Here is a 16,801-nt window from a genome sequence, read left to right on the forward strand (position 1 = left end):
CCACTCCCATGGGTGTCACCTCATCCTGGGGGCTCTGCTGGGGTGGGGATGTGGAGGGAAGGGGCAGAGTGCAGGGACATTGCCTAGGTTCACACTGTGGGTCCCTCTCTGCAGTGCTGTTTGTGTTTGTGTGTCATAATCATGGAACCATGGAGGACTCAAAGCCCATCTCATACCATGGGTTCCATGGGCAGGGACACCTTCCACTGGCCCAGCTGTTCCAATCCCATCCAGTCTGGCCTTGGACACTTCCAGGATGATTTTTCTGTGCTGCTCCTGACACAGGCTGTGGTGTAAGGTGGCCAGGGGGGCACTGGCCCCACAGCTGCCCTTGGCCCCATCCCCTGTTCCCTTGTGCCTTCTTCCCAAAGGTCACCTTGGAGGTGGCTCCTTTTAGCTCCCAGCAGAGAGGGGGATGCTGGCAGAGGCTGAGCCATGAGCTCAAAGCCCTCTGGCAGCTCAGAGCCAGCCCTAGGGGCAGCAGGGAGGGTTTGCCCTCACACGCACACAGCCTGTGCTGCAGGGAAGGATCAGCACTCCCCATCACCATCCCTTGCTCTGCTCCCCTCTCCGGGCTCTCTGCTGGAGCTTTCACCCGCCTGAAGAAATAATCTCACTCCCTGCTCTCCCCTTTTCCTCCCTTGACTAGGTTTGTTTGGGTCACAGCCTCTTTAGAGCTGATTTCAATTCCTTGCCCTCGTGCCATGAGCGCCACGGGCAAGAGCGTGAACTCTGAAATGCTTTGGTTTGACTGAAAGCATTAAAACCCAAGATTGAGATGAATTTTTCACTTGAATAGGAGGTGACTGCCCTGCCTCTGGCAGGGTGGAGGGCAGGGGAGGGGGTGGCTGTGGTCCTGTTCTGAGGGAAGGAGCATTCTGCCTCCCTGCCAAGCCAGGCATCACTCTGTGCCTGGAAGATCAGGTTTTGCTTTAAAAGGCTTTTTCTGGTGTGCAGTGCTCTGACCTGGGGTTTCTCATACACCCAAGGTGGCTGGGGAGGAGATTTGGGGGCCACCTGGCCTGGATCCCACCTGTCCCAGAGCTGGGATGGACACGGACTCTCCTCCACCTCCAGCCTCTCCTCTGCTCCTCCTGCATGTTCTCCATTCAGAGCTCAACAGCAAAAAGCAATTTATTTTACATTTAGATATTTAATGGAGCAATTTTTTCCTGACAAAAGATTTGTCATTTCCCCTCCTCCCCTCCCCTTTTCCAAACCCCATCCCAGAGGTGTCCTTTGTTCCCAGCCATTGGCATCTGGTGGCATCGAGAGGAACAATCCAGAGCGTGGAGGAGTGGGGAGGCAGGGGAGGGGAGGGGAGGGGAGGGGAGGGGAGGGGAGGGGAGGGGAGGGGAGGGGAGGGGAGGGGAGGGGAGGGGAGGGGAGGGGAGGGGAGGGCTGGGTGGGTGTTGTGGCATCCCTGCATCCTTCCATCCATCCATCCCTCCATCCCTGCCAGAGCTGCCAGCATGAGGGAGCACCTGTGGAGCCATCCTGAGCTAGGCAGGACCGCGGGACACCAGCAAGGCCTTTGTGCTGCTCCCACACATCCCTTTGCTCCGTGCCTCAGTTTCCCCGCAGGCAAACAAGCTCCTTCCCCCCTCCCTGGGGCTGCACAATAGCAAACCTCGCCGTTATTATCCCGGGGGTGGGAAGCAGCATTACTCAGAGCCAGCATTGCTAATGACACACTAAATATAGCTCTTCCCATCCGCGGAGGGCTTTGCTGAACCCTGCCTGATGAGCTGAACCCCCTCTGGAGGCAGGGCCAGGCATGGCTGTGTGGCAGGGATGCTCCCCTCGATGATGCTCCTGCTGGGTGGCAGGCAGGGTGTCAGTCCCTCCGGAGCTGTCCCAGGTGCAGGGGGACGGGAGCAGCGGGCTGAGCCCCCGGGGAGGGCGGGCAGCGAGGGCTGGGCTCCCGCAGCCTCTCGGCGATGCTGGGCAGCGGCTGCTTCTCCCACTGGCCCTGCAAGAGAGGTCAGCAGCACCCTGAGAGCACGGCAGTGTCACAGACATCTCTTATGAAAAATCTTTTCCTTACGATTTTTCCTCCTGAGAAGCTGAGAGGCCTCAGGAACAAAATGGAAACAATGGTTATCTGCTGCTGTGGAATGCAACAGGTGCATCTGGGATTGGCCCATGTTGGTTTTTTCTAATTAATGGCCAATCACAGTCAGCTAGATTAGACTGTCCAAGACACAAACTTTTGTTATCATTCTTTCTTTTTCTATTCTTAGCCAGCCTTCTGATGAAATCCTTTCTCCCATTCTTTTAGCATAGTTTTAATATAATATATATCGTAAAATAATAAATCAGCCTTCTGAAACATAGAGTCAGATCCTCGTCTCTTCCCTCATCCTAAGACCCCTGAGAACACGGTCACACAGCAGGTGGAAACATTCCCCAAGAAAGTGAAGAAGATGTTGGAGGCTCAGTGTTTCTGTCTGCTTGGAGAAATGGCACGAGTTTTCACATCTGAAGTGGGTTTTTAGCCCAAATCAGGGTGTTTTCTCATGAGACATCACTAATTATTCCTACTGCAGAAGCACCTACACATCTTCTGAGCGGCACAGACGTCTGGGGTGTTCCACAAATCCACCACAGCTGGGGAATTTCCACCCCAAAAAGCGTTACCTGCCACGTCAGGTGGAGACAGCTCAAACCAGGGAGTGCCACAGGCCCACCATGCTCTGGAAAATCAGGAATTTCCAGCAGGGATGTGCCTGTGGAGCAGGAGGGATGCAGCAGCCTGGCTGAGGTGCCATGGAAGGGCTGTCACAGCCCTCAGAGCTCACAGTGACCACAGCCAGGACAAATCCCCCCACTCTGCGCATCCATGGTGACACCTTGTCTTGGGGATGCTCTCTCCAAAGAACAACCTGCCAGGTGCAGGCAGTGCCCAGGGCTGAGCCCACTGAGCAGGATCCAGCTCAGATGTGATGTGGGCATGGCCTGGTGGCTGTGGAGAGGTGGGCAGGGGCTGGGGGGGGCACGGGGGGCTCAGCTCAGTGTGATGATGCTCTGGCTGGGCTGCCAGCTGCGTGTTCGTGCAGAAATGTCAGCGAGAGGCTGAGCCACAGCGTGAGCAGGAGGAGGGAGGTCTGGAGAGGAGAGGTAGAGCCGTGAGTCATCAGCGAGATGAAAGTGGAATTTTTGTTTTCAGCTGAAATTTCTGCTGGTATGTCAAGCGAAATGGGCCAGAGCTGGCACCGGCACCAGGAAAGCCCTGGGGAAAGATGGAGTGGGATGGAGGGACCTTTCCAAAGCTCATGGGGAGTGATCAGAGAGGGGTCAGCTTTGCAGGGGAGCACCAGCTGGAGGAACAACTCCTTTCCTGTGCCCTTATGGCTTAGGGGAGCAGTTAAGCATCCTTAGGGTGCTCCTGCTCCAGGGCTCAGCTCCAGCCCTGAGCCCATCTGCTGCGGCGTCTGCCCTGCTGATTCATCCCTGAACCTGCTCTTTGGAGAGATCAAAGGCAAGTGGAGTGTCTTGATAGTTGTTGTTTTCAGTGCCTTCGAGTTGAAACCTGAACAGAGTTTACTGCTAGCCCCTGTGGGTGCAGGGGAACTCGGGTTCGGCACCGTCCCCGCTGCCGCTCACAAGTGTTACCTTGAGGTTTGGCTCAGTAATTAACAGCACTCAGTTCCTCCCAGAAATCATCAGATTTGGGATCACTGAACTGCAAAAACATGAGCTTAATTAGAAGCTGGTGCTTTTCTCTTGGCAGAAGCAGCATGGAATAAATGAGATGTCTCCAAGTCGGGCTCGCTCTGAAACACCAGCAGAGCAGAGGCTCCTTCGCCCTCACTGTGATGCTCTGACCCACTTTGTGCCAGCACTGGCTCTGGTCTGCTCAAGGCCCTTCCTGACAGCCCCCAAGACCTCTCTGAAATCAAGGGAGTTGTCTGAGTCATAAATTAAGAGGTTTAATTCATAACTCTGCTGCTGCACAAAACTTCTGCACCACTTCTGTCCCTGCAGCAAAGCTCTGAGAGGTGCCTGGTGTCCAGTTCCAGGGAACTGAAAAGGTTTCTGCCCACCCCAGAGTGAAACTTTGCTAAAAGGGATTTACAGTGGCAGAAAGCTGATGGTCATCCCTGCAATCAGCTCCGGATGCTCCTGTGCTGCAGTGGGTAGCACTGGATCCAGGCTAATCCAAATTTATTGCACTGATAAATGGCATTGGAAGATGATGCCAGCATTGGTTTTAAATCTTCACCACCATCATCATCATCATGTTCCTCACCTCTAGGCCTGGTTTTATTTTACAGACCTCCCAGTCCTTTATCCTTCACGTTTTGCTGGATCACCACCTTTGGAAGCTGCACAGATGCTGTGTGTAATGAGCTCGGTCTGCTGGGACCTGGGGGGATTTGCCAAAATCCTAAAATCCAGATCCTTGGATCTGGCCCTACTTTAACAGTCAGCAAAAGTAGCCTCTAAATCACTTTATGCAAATGCATCTCCTAATTGGATCTGGCTGGGAGCATCCATGGTGGGCTCCTGATGTATTGGCTAAGCCCAGGGCTGGGCTGCGCTCTGTGTCCTGCTGATACCAGGGATTTCCAAGCAGCTCCAGCCCCCTGCCCTGAGCCTCCTGGGTTTGGATGTGTCCTGAGCACCACAGACCCAGCCTTACACGTGGGAACTGTGCAGGGAATCTCTGGGAGTGAGGCTGTACCTACCGGGAACCGGACAGCAGAGGATTTGTTGCAGTGCACGGAGATGGGAGCAAAGCCGTAGAGGGATTTCAGCACATCCCTGTTGAAGGTGTTCCAGGGGATGGAGTAAAACTGCTGAGGGACAGACACCTGTGGGCACATGCAGACCTCCTCATCGTTGAACCTGGGCAGGAGAAAGGCCAGGCTGAAGCACAGCACTGCTGTGCCCTTCCAGAGCTGGATGTGGCCAATTCCTCCCTGCCTGACCCTGGGATGGCTCTGAGGGCAGCGCTGGGCACAGGCACAGCCTGCAGCAGCCAGCAGGGCAGCATTTGGGAGCAGCCCGTGGGTAGGACACCCTGTGCAAGGTCAGCATCTCCCTCTCCTCATGAGTGGATGGGCTTCAGCCTCCTCCCCTTGCGTGGATCCTTGGAGTCTGCCTCAAGTTATAAGGAATATTTTGCATTTATGCACTCAGCCACACGCTGACTCTTGCTGAGCAGTCCCTGCCTCCCTTCCTGGTGGTTCTCACTCCACAGCCATCCTCCAAACCCTGGGTTTGGCTGTTGTACCAGTGCTCCCTGTGCCCCCAGCCCCCCTGTGCAGGGCTCTTTACCTGTTGACAAGGTTGAAGTACCGGTGCAGGTAGCCTGGATCCACAGCGCTTTTGCACAGCTCCAGCTGCGTCTGGGGGTAGTAGTGCACGTAGTTCACACACATCTCCTCCAGGATGCCAAAGCCTCCCTGTGGCACAGGCAGGAAGGTGATGGAAGTGGGGCATGGCTGTGCCCTGCTGGGGCTGTACAGGGGCAGGGAGGGCAGGGGAGCACAGAGCTCACTCAACACTCACATGCATCTATACCTAAAAACTCTTTTCAGATCTAGATCTGGATCTCTAGATAGATAAATATGAGATAGAGATGGACATAGAGATAAGTATTCACACCCCTTCAGGTGCATGGCATGGCATGGCCAGCTCTCTGCTTGTCTGCCCTCTGTGCAAGGACAGATTTCCAGGCTAGACCGTGTGGTTTACATTAAAATGCAGATTTCCTATAATCCCTCTGCTATATTTAGCCTTGTCCCTGTTGATGGTACCTCTGACAGGCTCTTTTATATTTTTTTCCCACTGCCTATGTAAGGAAATAACATGCACTGTCAAAAAATGCCACTTCTCTTTAATTACAATTAATCCCTGGTGGAACAGTTTGTGATGGGAATTACAGTGACACATGCTACTTCACAATTAGCACCTTCACATCCCCGCTGCAGGCAGCAGAGCCTTGTGAGTTCCCTTCTTCCCACCCTCCCTTGGCTTCTGGCTGGGGTTCAGCCTGGTTTCATGCAAGTGCCCACTCTGGGGGTGCCCCCAACCCACCCTGGTTTACCCCCAAAATTGCCCCTGCCCTCACCACGGTGGCTCTGCTCCGGTCCTCAGTGTTGTATGTGCAGGTGGTGATGAGTTCATCACCCTAGGGGGTTCAAACACAGGAAAATTTAGGGACTGGGGAGAGTTCCACATGGAAATCTCTGCTCCCCATACCAGGAGCCTGCAACCCCTCAGGAGTCCTTGCTAAAACTGCATCCCCTGAGGAGATTCCCCAGGGCTGCATCCCAGGGATGGTGTTTCCTGCTTTCCTCGCTTTTTAAGGATTTCTGCGGGGTTGAAAACACCTTAGCATTGCACTTAGGCAAGAGCTTGAGGTGCCAAAACAGGAGCTGACTTGATGGCACAGCAGCCTCCCTGCCACAGTCAGTGCTGAGGACCGTGGGGACACCCCAGGGCACAGCTCTGGGCACGGCTCCACTGGGTGCTGAGTGCTTTGAGCAGCTCCAGGAGCTGCCCCCATCTTTGCAGTCAGGTCCTTCCCCATCTGAGGAGCCCTGGGGCAGGTTCCACCCCTGTTTTCTGTTTTCCCACCCACTCCCACTCTGATGCTGAATCTCTTCCTCTCCTCCCATCAAGCAAGGCCAGAGGGCAGCACCATGGCTCATGCTCACCCCCCGAGGAGCCTCCCTCTGCCAGACGAAGCCCAGCTAAATCAGGAGCCTCATTTAGCTCCCGCCTGCCCACACACCAATTCTGGGCCATATGAGAGAGGTCCTGGTTGTCCCCAAAGTATCTGCATGGAGATGGCACAAATGACCCAGGAACCTCCCTCCAGCCCCGCTGGGAGTCCCCAGATGGGATGGGGAAATGTAAGGAGGCAGGGGACTCAGGTTGTGCTGTTTGGAACATTTTTTGGAGCAACTCACCGGGAAAACAGAGACCACCTCCTTCAGCATGCGGATCTCCTGGGAAGGGAGGGAAGGGCACATATCAGAGTGGCACTGTGCCCAGGGGGGACACCCAGCCGTGCCCCCTGCAGCCCCTGTACCTGGAAGTGAGGGCTGTAGTGGCTGTCAGCGTTCACAACCTGCCTCTCCCTGCCGTGCCGGGCCAGCACCGTCACCACTTTCCTCCCGGCCAGGTGTGTGTGCAGCTGCGAGGCGAAGATGCGGATGCCAGCAGAGGGCAGAGCCTGGGGAAGGAAGGAAGGAAGGAATGAGGGACAGCTCAAGCCCCCGTGGGACCCCTGTCCCTGTCAGAATCCAGGACATTCCTCTGACTGCCCTGGAGGACTCCAGACCCTGGCAGGGAGATCAGACACCTTGGCACGGAGTCAAAAACACCTGTGCTTCCATTTTAGCCCATGGAAACAATTACCAACTTTGTGTGAGGCTACAAGAGTTTGAGTAGAATGATAGTGAACTTGTTACAGGGTAAAAAAGTAGAATTTTGGGGATTTAGAATGGGGGCTCAAGAGGCAAGATGGAGGGAGCTGGGTGTGTCTTGTCCTTCTTCTTGTTCTTGTCCTCCATCTTCTGCTGGGATGGAGGACACTTTTGGATTGGTTTAGAGTAGAGACAGACTGTCCAACATAGGTGATAGGTATTGGAAAATTATTGTAAATAAAGCACACGTAGTTCTTAGTATAAAAAGCCAACACCACCCCAAGGGCAGGGACTGTGCCACGACCCGACCTGCTGGACAGAGCTCAGCAGGTCAGAGAAAGAATGGAACAGATAAGAGGAAAATAAACAACCTTGAAAACCACAGCCAAGGAATCTCGACTTCTTCTTCGGTCACAGGGCTGGGAAAAACGACCTTTAATACCTCAGGAGCCATCTCAGCAACACAAAACCCGAGATGTCCCCTCTCACATCCCCTCCTTCACATCCCTGGCTGTGTGCTGGGAACTGGCTGTCCCTGTTCTGGCTCTCACACGGTGTTTAGGGAATTGCTGTACCCCTGAAGAAGCAGCTCAGTGAACTCCTTGCAGAGGGACAAACCCTCACTGCTGCCAAAGCAACGCTCCAGGGCAGCAGGAGTTGCTGGGGCACATCCAGCTTCCCTCCCTGCCGTCCTTGGTGGTGGCACAAGAGATTCCTTATGGGTAAGCCCTACAAAAACAAAACCAAAGCTTCCCTGAGACAGCAAGGTGGGCCCTTTGGAACCATCTTTGAGGGAGCTCTTGGCAAGCTCCCCAGGAGCAGGAGCCAGTTTTCCCAGCCCTGTGAGGGAAAGCACCACTGGGACAGGGCCAGCTCGGCAGCGAGCTTTATGGGAATGGTACCCCGGGGAGCTGGAGCAGATGGCTCCCCAGGAGAGCTGCTTTCAGGGGGATCCAGCACATCCCAACCAGCTGCTCTCTGTTTATTGTACACAGCAGATTTTTCTTTCCTCACGGTGAGTTTAAAACTTCAAATTGGCAGCCTGGAAATTGGTGCTGCCTGGAGCCAAGGAAAAGCCACGGGAAACCTTTCTCCTCTGAGGTGCAGATGGGATGGAGGGGACAGGCACTCACCAGCTGGGTGCATTTATCTGTGCAGTATCCTGTGAGGATGAAGCTGTCCTCTCCAGGGGGAATGGCCATCACTGGGGTGTACACCAAGCCCAGCTCCATGATTCCAGCATCATAGGGACGAAGGGTGGCCGTGTAGTACAGCCTGATCCCCGAGGAGTCACGGCGACCTGGGGGCCAGGGGACAAGGACAAGTCACTGCAGGGACAAGGCCAACAGGTGAAAGACAAGGACATGCTGTGGGGAGCCTCTCACTCCCGGCTTCCTTCCTCTGTTTGAAATTGTTTTAAATCCTACAGATTTTTGTGGAAATCCTCACTGAGTGTCCCCAGATGCACCTGGCTCCCTGGTGAGGGCACTGTCCCAGGATAGCAAGGTAAGGGTGCCTTTGGAGAGCCCAAAGCAGAAGGACAGAGCATGGGGTGCTTTGGAGGACTCCCTCAGGAACAGGGCTCACTGCAGCTTCTTTAATCCCAAAATGCCAAAGGGAAAGAGCAGGGTCAATAGGTCAGCAGGGGTTCGGGGCAGCTCTGAGCTCCCTGTCTCCAGGCTGGAGCCCACCCAGGGATAAGAATAACGGGGGAGACACTATTGGTTAACAGGCAAAAGCAGATGAATGATGGAAGATGTGAACTCTGTATTTATAGCCGTGTTTCTTCTCAAGTTGCCGAATGTGCTATGATTGATCCACAGTACATATGCTCTGGCCTCCTAAAAATATCCTTGGGTAGTCAAGAAGCTGCTTGTTTTTATGTTAATGAAGAAACTGGGTTGTTTGGAATCCTTCTTTTTTTTCCAATGTGTCTCCTGACAATGTTATCGAAGCAGGAGAACAGGAATCAACATCCACATCCCCCCCTCCCCAGGCAGCTTGGTCTCTCTGGTGCCTTGGCACTGCTGTCACTCCTGCTCTGGGCTCAGACCCAGCCCCACCACCTTGTGTGGAAATTGGGGTTACTCCTAAGACAGCCCAGCTGAATCCTGGTGTTGCCCTGGATCACATCCTTGCCACAGGAACTCTGTGGGGGCAATTTTCTGCCTGCAGGCTCCTTTCCCAGGCATCCTTCCCCACCTCTGGGCATGCATTTCAGTGAGGATGGCTTTGCTGAGACCAGAAAAGCAGCAGCATGCTGGGGGGTTAATGTATTCTTCCTGCAGGGACAGATCTGCACCATCAGCTCTCCACAAAGTTGAGCACAGGGCCATGGTTTGGGCCAGAGGCCTCCCCAGAAGGTGGCAATGCTTCCCTGGAATTTCCCCAGCTCTCCCGCCATGGTCACACAGGTAAAAGAACGTTCAGGGCAGCCCCTCACCTTTGAACACCAGGGGATTGTGGTAATGGATCTCCAGACGCAAATATCTGGAGGAGCCTGGGCCACCAAAGGCAAGACCTGCTTCTTCAGGGTAATAGAAAGCCTGGAAGCAGAAGGGAGGGTGTTAGGGGAGCAGCAGGGTGGCTTTCCTGGGAACAAGGCTGGAAAGCCTAAGGGAATGTGTGGGTGTAATCCTGACCCACACCATGGGCCATGACTTGTGCCATTGGTTGTGCTTGGAAAGCTGCCCTTGCTTCCAAAAGCTTCTCTCATTCCACATGCAGTGGCACAACACCTGAGTGATGTCATAAAATCATAAAATACCCTGAGCTGGAAGGGACCCACAAAAGGATCATCAAAATCCAACTCCTGGCCCCCTTGTTGTCCAAGGAGGTTTTGGACAACATTTGTGGGATTCCTGGGGCACAGGACAGCCCCAAGAATCCCACAAGTGTTGTCCAAAACCCCCTTGAGCTCCCTCAGACTCGAGGCCATGACCATTCCTTGGGGAGCTGTTCTAGTGTCCCACCCCACTGATTTATGGCATCAGAGAGGAGAGAACTGGGGACAAATAGGAAATCCAACACATCCAGGAGGGGCTGAAGCCAAACCCCAGCAGAGCCCAGGGTGAGGGCAGCCCCCAAAGCGGCACCGGGATGGTCTGGGAGGCAGCAGGGCCTGGTTGTCACCCAGGGGGACATGTCCCTTGTCACACCCACCTGTGCCCCCATGGCCCAGGCTGCCAGCACGTGCCTGCAGTAGTTGAGGCGCTCTGGCTTCATCTTGGAGTCGCAGGGCCCGTTGTAGTGGGGGAAGCTGTCGAAGTCGGCCGCGCACTGGAAAACCTCCATGTGGTGCACCAGGGCCTCGTTACCCGCCGTGACCACCGGCTCGTACTGCAAGGCAGGCCCAAGGAGGAGAAGAGACACTGAGAGCCCATCCCTGGGGCCTGCAGGCTCCATGAGGGGCCAGAGCAGGAGTGTCTGTGACCTGGTACCAGTTTCTGCCACAGGTTGCTCAGGCCATGAGGCAATGAGGGCCAAGAACTTTCCCCTCATCTTCTGGTTATGGCAGAGTTAAACAGGCCCAATCTCCAGGGTGAGAGGACACTCTGAGAGCCCATCCCTGAACCCTGCAGGCTCCACAAGGTGCCAGGGCAGGAGTATCTGTGACCTGGTACCAGTTTCTGCCACAGGATGGGGAGGGAAGGTTGTTCAGGGCTTGAGACACCAATGGCCAAGAGCATTCACCTCATATTTTGGTTGTGGCAGAGCAAAGCACCTGGGTACTTCAGAGGGGAAGCAACATGTTAGTAGTTCCCAAGGAGCATTTAGGTCAGTTGTGGAAATATTTAATTTCTTGGCTGGCTTAGGGACCAACCCAGAGCCTACCAGAACCCACAGAGAAGCAGCTCATCCTTTCTCCAGCAAGAGATGGGGATCAGCAGAAGACCTTGGTCGGTTTTGTGATGACTGAGTCCTTTACCAGAGGTAAAGGTGGCCCTGGGGGTGTTGCTTTTTCCTACAGAGAGTCCTGGCTGTGTTGTTGTTGTAGCTCTGCCTGCAGCCTTTGGGTTTTGTTTGTGTCCTGCAGCTGCCTGGGGCATGGGGAGGAGGATTTGGGGTAGAGAGAGTGACTCAAGGCTGAGGAACATCTCTGGCTAAAAGTGCCAGCTGCAGAAGTGATCTGCAGCAGCGGGAAGGTATCAGGAGTTACACACTTCTTACTTACACACAGATGATTCACTTCACACCATCTGTCAGAGAGAAAATCCTCCTTCTGAGCCTCCCTTAGCATCGTCTCTCCCCTCGAAATCACCGAGCGCTCGCTGCAGCTCGAGTGTTTGCAGGTTCTCCTCATCCCCCTGGTGTGCTTTTGACTCTGGATGTGCCAGGTCACCTCCTGAGCCACCCCCACACCTGCTGGGTGCTCTCCCATCCCTTCCTCAGGGTTGCCAGCAGGTTTCTGCCTCTCCTCTGCAGGAGATGGCCCAAGCAACACGTCTGGCAGTGCCCACAAGTTGCATTTACGTCTGTAACTCTTTTTTTGGACTATGCCTCATCTTTTAGATGCCAGTTCCCATCCTGGTTAGCTCTGCCCTGCTCTCATCAGCCCTGTTCCTTTGTTTCCTGTGGTTTTATGCTCCTCATGTGTGCCAAAATCCTGCTGTGGGTCTGTTCCTTCTGCAGGGAGTCAGCCCTGAGCCTGCCCTGGAACCTGCTGGATGTGCCAAGTGGGAAAACATTACCTGGTCCTCTCCTGCTGAGACACTAGGAGACAAGAGGATGCTACTGATTGCTGGGCTGGACCTGGAAGAGGTTTTGGGACCACATTTGGATGCCAGGGCCTGAAAGCCTCCCTGTGACATGGAATTTGCAGGATGTGAACACAATTTCTGACCCACCCTGGGGATAGCAACCCCCTTCTCCTGCCTCTTACCATGATAATGTGGTGCTTGGGGAAGCCCTCGGGGAGCTCTGCCATGTAACACCAGTAGGTCGTCTCCTGGCTGGGAATGACCACATCTGGGGCTGTTATCTCCATGGTCTGCATGTCTCTGGGCAGCTGAGGGATGCTGATGTTGGGTTTGAGCAGCTGCACCCTCTGCAGCCCCCCGTGGAGGGCAGAGACATTGATGGCTTGTAGGGAATGCACTGGTTTCTCCAGGACGCCGTAGATCAGGTGCACGGTGCCATCCTGAAGACAGAGCAGAAGATACCTGTGGGGTTTTCATGCTGAACAGGAGCTTCAGGGACCATCAGCACCAGCACTGGTGGCATGAACCCAGAAATGGGTCTGTGACCCCACCCTGGCTGCACCAGCAGCTCACTGTGCTGTGCTGTCCCAGGACAGCTCTACATTCCAGGTGTTTCTCTGGCTGATGTGGTCACTGAGGGTTCCCTAGCAGGTTCCCCATCAATTCCAAAAGGGTGACACATCCTCTTTGCTCCTTCCAAGCCCCTCATGAGCTCCAGGCTGGGACAAACCCATCAGTGCAGGGCTCATCCTCCCCTGCAGCCCAGCAATAGCCTGGGGGTAACAGCAGGAACAAAACTTCTCCCTGTAGTCCTCCCTTTTTCTTCCAGCTTCTTTTCAGGTGGAAGGAACCACAAGAAGCTCTGCTGAAAGTCTGCTGCAAACAAGAACACTGAGAGCTCTGGACAGGAGATAAGGGAGGAAGGAAAAAGAGAACAATCTTTTCCTACAGGATCAGAGAATAAAGACCAGCAAGTGTTTTTGTGGCTCTCACACACAGATTGTTCCCTCCAGGGCTCTCGGTGTTTTGGCAGACGGCAGACACTTCTCACCACAAGAGAAGCTTTTGAGCACCAGCAGCAAAAACTCGAGGACACTTTGTGCCCACGTTGGCTCTAAAATATCCTGCCCACAAAGGCTTTCATGTGAGATGAGCCTTGCACTGATTCCAGGGCCTGTAGCTGAGCCTCTGAGCTGTCTGACAGGAGGGTTTATCCCAAATCCCAGCTCGGAGAGGAGTGGTGGGTGCAGAGCCAGGGAGACACCACCGAGCACAGAGCAGCACCTCAATTTGCTGTCCCTTTGTCCCAGCTCCTGTCACCACCCTCCTGTTTGCCTGCTGTTGATACACCAACCCCTCTTCGTGACACTCCCAACAGTTGGCTCCAGACTGTCAAGCAGAGTGATGCAGGAAGGATTTATATAGACCCAATGCATGTTCAACAGGAGCTGATGATGCAAACGAGCTAAAAGCTACACTTGAGAGAGCTTTTGAAGGGCTTGTGAATAGATGGTGCCAAACATTACTCATGGGCCAGGGCTGACATCTGTAGCTCACTTCCTCTGTGCCTCACACAGCACCAACACCTGATGCTGTGCCCAAACAGGGCTGGGATGGGGCTGGGGGTGCCACAGCACGGTGAGGGTGATGCCATACCTCTATCAGGTAGTCCTTGGGGTCACAGGTGCTGAAGGCTCTTCTGAAGAGCAGGTAGAGCCCCTCAGGAGCCCTGCGAGCCCCGAGGAGCTGGTAGTCCTGCTGGGAATCCATGTGGAGCTGCCCCTTGGCATCACTCCAGGCATCCTGTGAGGGAGAGAGCAGCCTGCTCAGCCAGGAGGTGCCTCCAGAGGTGCCACAGGTCCTCCTTGTGTGCACCCTCAGCACCCCAGAGCTGCAGGATGCCTGTGCTTTGCTCCATGCCCACCTCCAGCACCTCCTGGGCAGATCCATGCTGGAATGGCCTCTGCTGCAGGATCCCTGGTGCTCAGACAGACCTGGGAAACACCTGAGCCAGCACTAACAGTCTGCAGAAAGACCTTCAGAAGCTGAGATGTGAGTGGGGAAAGGTGGGGAAGGGAGGAAGGAAAGCCCCCAGGGACATGTGAAGGTGTTGTGTTGGTCTGGGCTGGATTTTGGGTGTGTTTGTGTTGGGGAGACCCTATGGAAGGGAGAGCTGGGCTCTTCAAAACCCTTGGCACAAACCTCCCTCAATTTAAGATCAGACCCTTGTTGGGCTAAAGATTTTCTGCAAAATCCTTAATTGTTTTTTGTGGCCAGATTGTTCTGAAAGCCCAGCACGGCCTCCTAAAAACTGCTTGTTGTAGAGGACGGTGACAAAGCCACCCCAAGAAGCAAAGCAGCAGGGTATTCCTGTGCCTCAGGGTTTGAAGGCTTGGAGTGTAAAATCCTGGGATAATTTGGATTTGATCAGGGTTGTTTCTTTGATCTTTTATTTCTCCTGTGGGTCTCCTGTTTACTCAGAAAAGGCACCCAGGAAGTAGCTGGCTGTGTGCACACTGGTTCTCTTATCTTGGGAGGAAAAACCAGAAGAAAAAGGATAAAGCAATTTGGCATCATGTCAGCCAGAGCTATAGAGTCATATTTCCAGAACATATTGTCCTTAGAGGGGGAGAGGGAAATCGGCTCCATGGAGCTCTCATGACATTTGATTTCGTAGGAATATGGAGCGCAAGTTAATCTCATAGAACATAGGGGGCTGAACAAATGTGGATCTCTTTAACAGCCAACACACTTATCCAGAAGAAAAGCTGCTGGGGGAGAGAAAAGCAGGGCTGGAGAGATTTATAGAGATCTCCTTGCAGGATGCTGTTCAGCACCAAGTGAAAGAGAAAACCCAAGCGCTGCCGGGCGTTTCTGTTTGTCTTTGGGTGAGCTAAGGAAGGCAGATTAGAAATCATCCTTTATGTTTTCTTTACATGATGCTGTGAAATCCTGGAGCATTTGGCCCACCACAGACCCTGAAAGGCTGGTAATTAGCAGGAAAAGAGCTCAGATAATAAAGCCTTCTTTTCATGCTTTCATTGCACTGCGGATCACATTGCGGCTGATTGCGAAAGAATGTGTTTTATGGTTAATTTGAAGTAAGCAGAGAGGTAAAATTTAACTAAATGGAAAGCCTCATAAAGGCAAAAATGGGAATTTCTTTCTGCAGCCAAGCACAATCACAATCAGCCTGATGTGGTGGGCTGGGGATAGGGCTGGGAAAACCACCCAGACAGAAACCCAACAAACAGACAGTGGCAGGAAGGATGGAATTTGCACCAGCAACAGCAAACAACACAACTGGAAATCAGTTTTCCCAAATACATCTGCACCTTTAATATCTGACAGCACCCCAGGTTGCCCTGTTATCCCATTGATCCCTTTGGATGCAACTCTCAGCTGGGTTCCTCCTGCTGGCAGGAGCAGCCTCTGTCTGGTGACTTTTGCCCTGTCTCAGAGCCATTAATGGGAGCTGTGGTTAATTTTTAATGTGGCTGGCAGCAGCACACGAGTGAAGCAGGGTGTTGATGTGTGTGTCTTTGCACCTGAACACAGCAGAAACACCCAGCTCCTGGCTCCCTCAGCCTTGCTGTGTTTATTCTTTCCTCTTTTGGGTTAATCTTAATCCCCATGCCAAACCCACCGTGTGCATCCAATCTGGGGTAGAAAGCCCTGAAACCTTCTGGACCCTGAGCACTGTGCCCTGTACCCCACTCTACCAAACCACCAGCTCAATTCAGAGAGCTGCATTTCCAGGAGGGAAACCCCAAAAGCACCCATGCAACACTCAGGTGACTCACCCCAAAGTAGGAGTTGTGCCCATCGCTCCAGAGCACAGCCAGGTCCGCGTTCTCAAACTCGCCCCTGTCCGACATCCCAAAGAGGAGCCCAAAGTGCAGCTCCTTGATGAGCAGCTGGAAATTCACGGCTTGCTCGGGGTAGCTGACATTCCAGGAGAGCTCCAGCAGCCCCTGGGGATCCAGGGGCACCTTGTAGGGGAAATCACTCTGGCGGGGTGCTGAGCCCTGCAGGGCCACCACCAGGATGACCAGGAACGCTGCCACCAGGGTGAAGTACATGGATGCCACCTCCCTCAGCTTGAGGCTGGGGCAGGAGCAGGGCTTGCTCCTGGAGCTCTGCATCCTGCCAGGACAGCACCCGGCACCTGGTGTGCCCATTTATGTGCTGGCCCTCCTGGGCAAGCTGGGTAAGTGATAGTCTTTAATTGCATTTAGCTGTTGGGAAATTGGACTGGTGTATTGACCCCCGTCAGCTCCTGGCCAAACACTTGTCATCTGCTGTCTCCCCTTAATTGGCTCTAATTGCACATGGACATTATCAATAGCAATTGGGTTTGACTGGGCTGATGTGATTCGCTCTTAAATCTTCTTTAGTGGCTGGGAAGGGCTGGTTGCTCACAGGCTGCTCTGGCTGAGCCCTTGTAGACATGCACTGCACTGCTCATGGTGCCTTTGGCCTGGGTGTCCCCACAGCCCAGCCTGGGATCACCCCAAAAGTGGCCAGACAGGAGAAAAAAGCACCCTGAGCCTTGTCTGAGCTCCCAGGCATTAAATAATACTGACAGGATTGAAATATTTTCCCTGCAAAGCTCAGTACCAGAAGAAATGCTGATTTCCCTCAAACAGCAAGAAAAGAGATGTGTCCTCTCCTTTCTCCTCTCCTTTTTGGGCTTTATGGGATTTAATTCTGGCCCTT

General features: G+C 53.8%; 1 protein-coding gene across 1 annotated transcript; it reads right to left on the reverse strand.

The window, feature by feature from the left end:
* Positions 1 to 1,837: 1,837 nt before the first annotated feature.
* Positions 1,838 to 16,263, reverse strand: DBH (dopamine beta-hydroxylase). Its single transcript, XM_058818396.1, has 12 exons — positions 15,886 to 16,263; positions 13,739 to 13,885; positions 12,265 to 12,522; positions 10,545 to 10,721; positions 9,826 to 9,928; positions 8,516 to 8,682; positions 7,046 to 7,189; positions 6,924 to 6,962; positions 6,080 to 6,139; positions 5,284 to 5,411; positions 4,692 to 4,851; positions 1,838 to 1,972 (listed from the first exon to the last, which is right to left on the reverse strand). The coding sequence occupies exons 1-12, from the start codon at positions 16,261 to 16,263 to the stop codon at positions 1,838 to 1,840; spliced, it is 1,896 nt and encodes a 631-aa protein (XP_058674379.1).
* Between the last annotated feature and the right edge of the window lie 538 nt (positions 16,264 to 16,801).

This window comes from Ammospiza caudacuta, chromosome 21 (genome assembly GCF_027887145.1).
Source record: "Ammospiza caudacuta isolate bAmmCau1 chromosome 21, bAmmCau1.pri, whole genome shotgun sequence".
In the NCBI taxonomy this organism is placed as follows: domain Eukaryota; kingdom Metazoa; phylum Chordata; class Aves; order Passeriformes; family Passerellidae; genus Ammospiza; species Ammospiza caudacuta.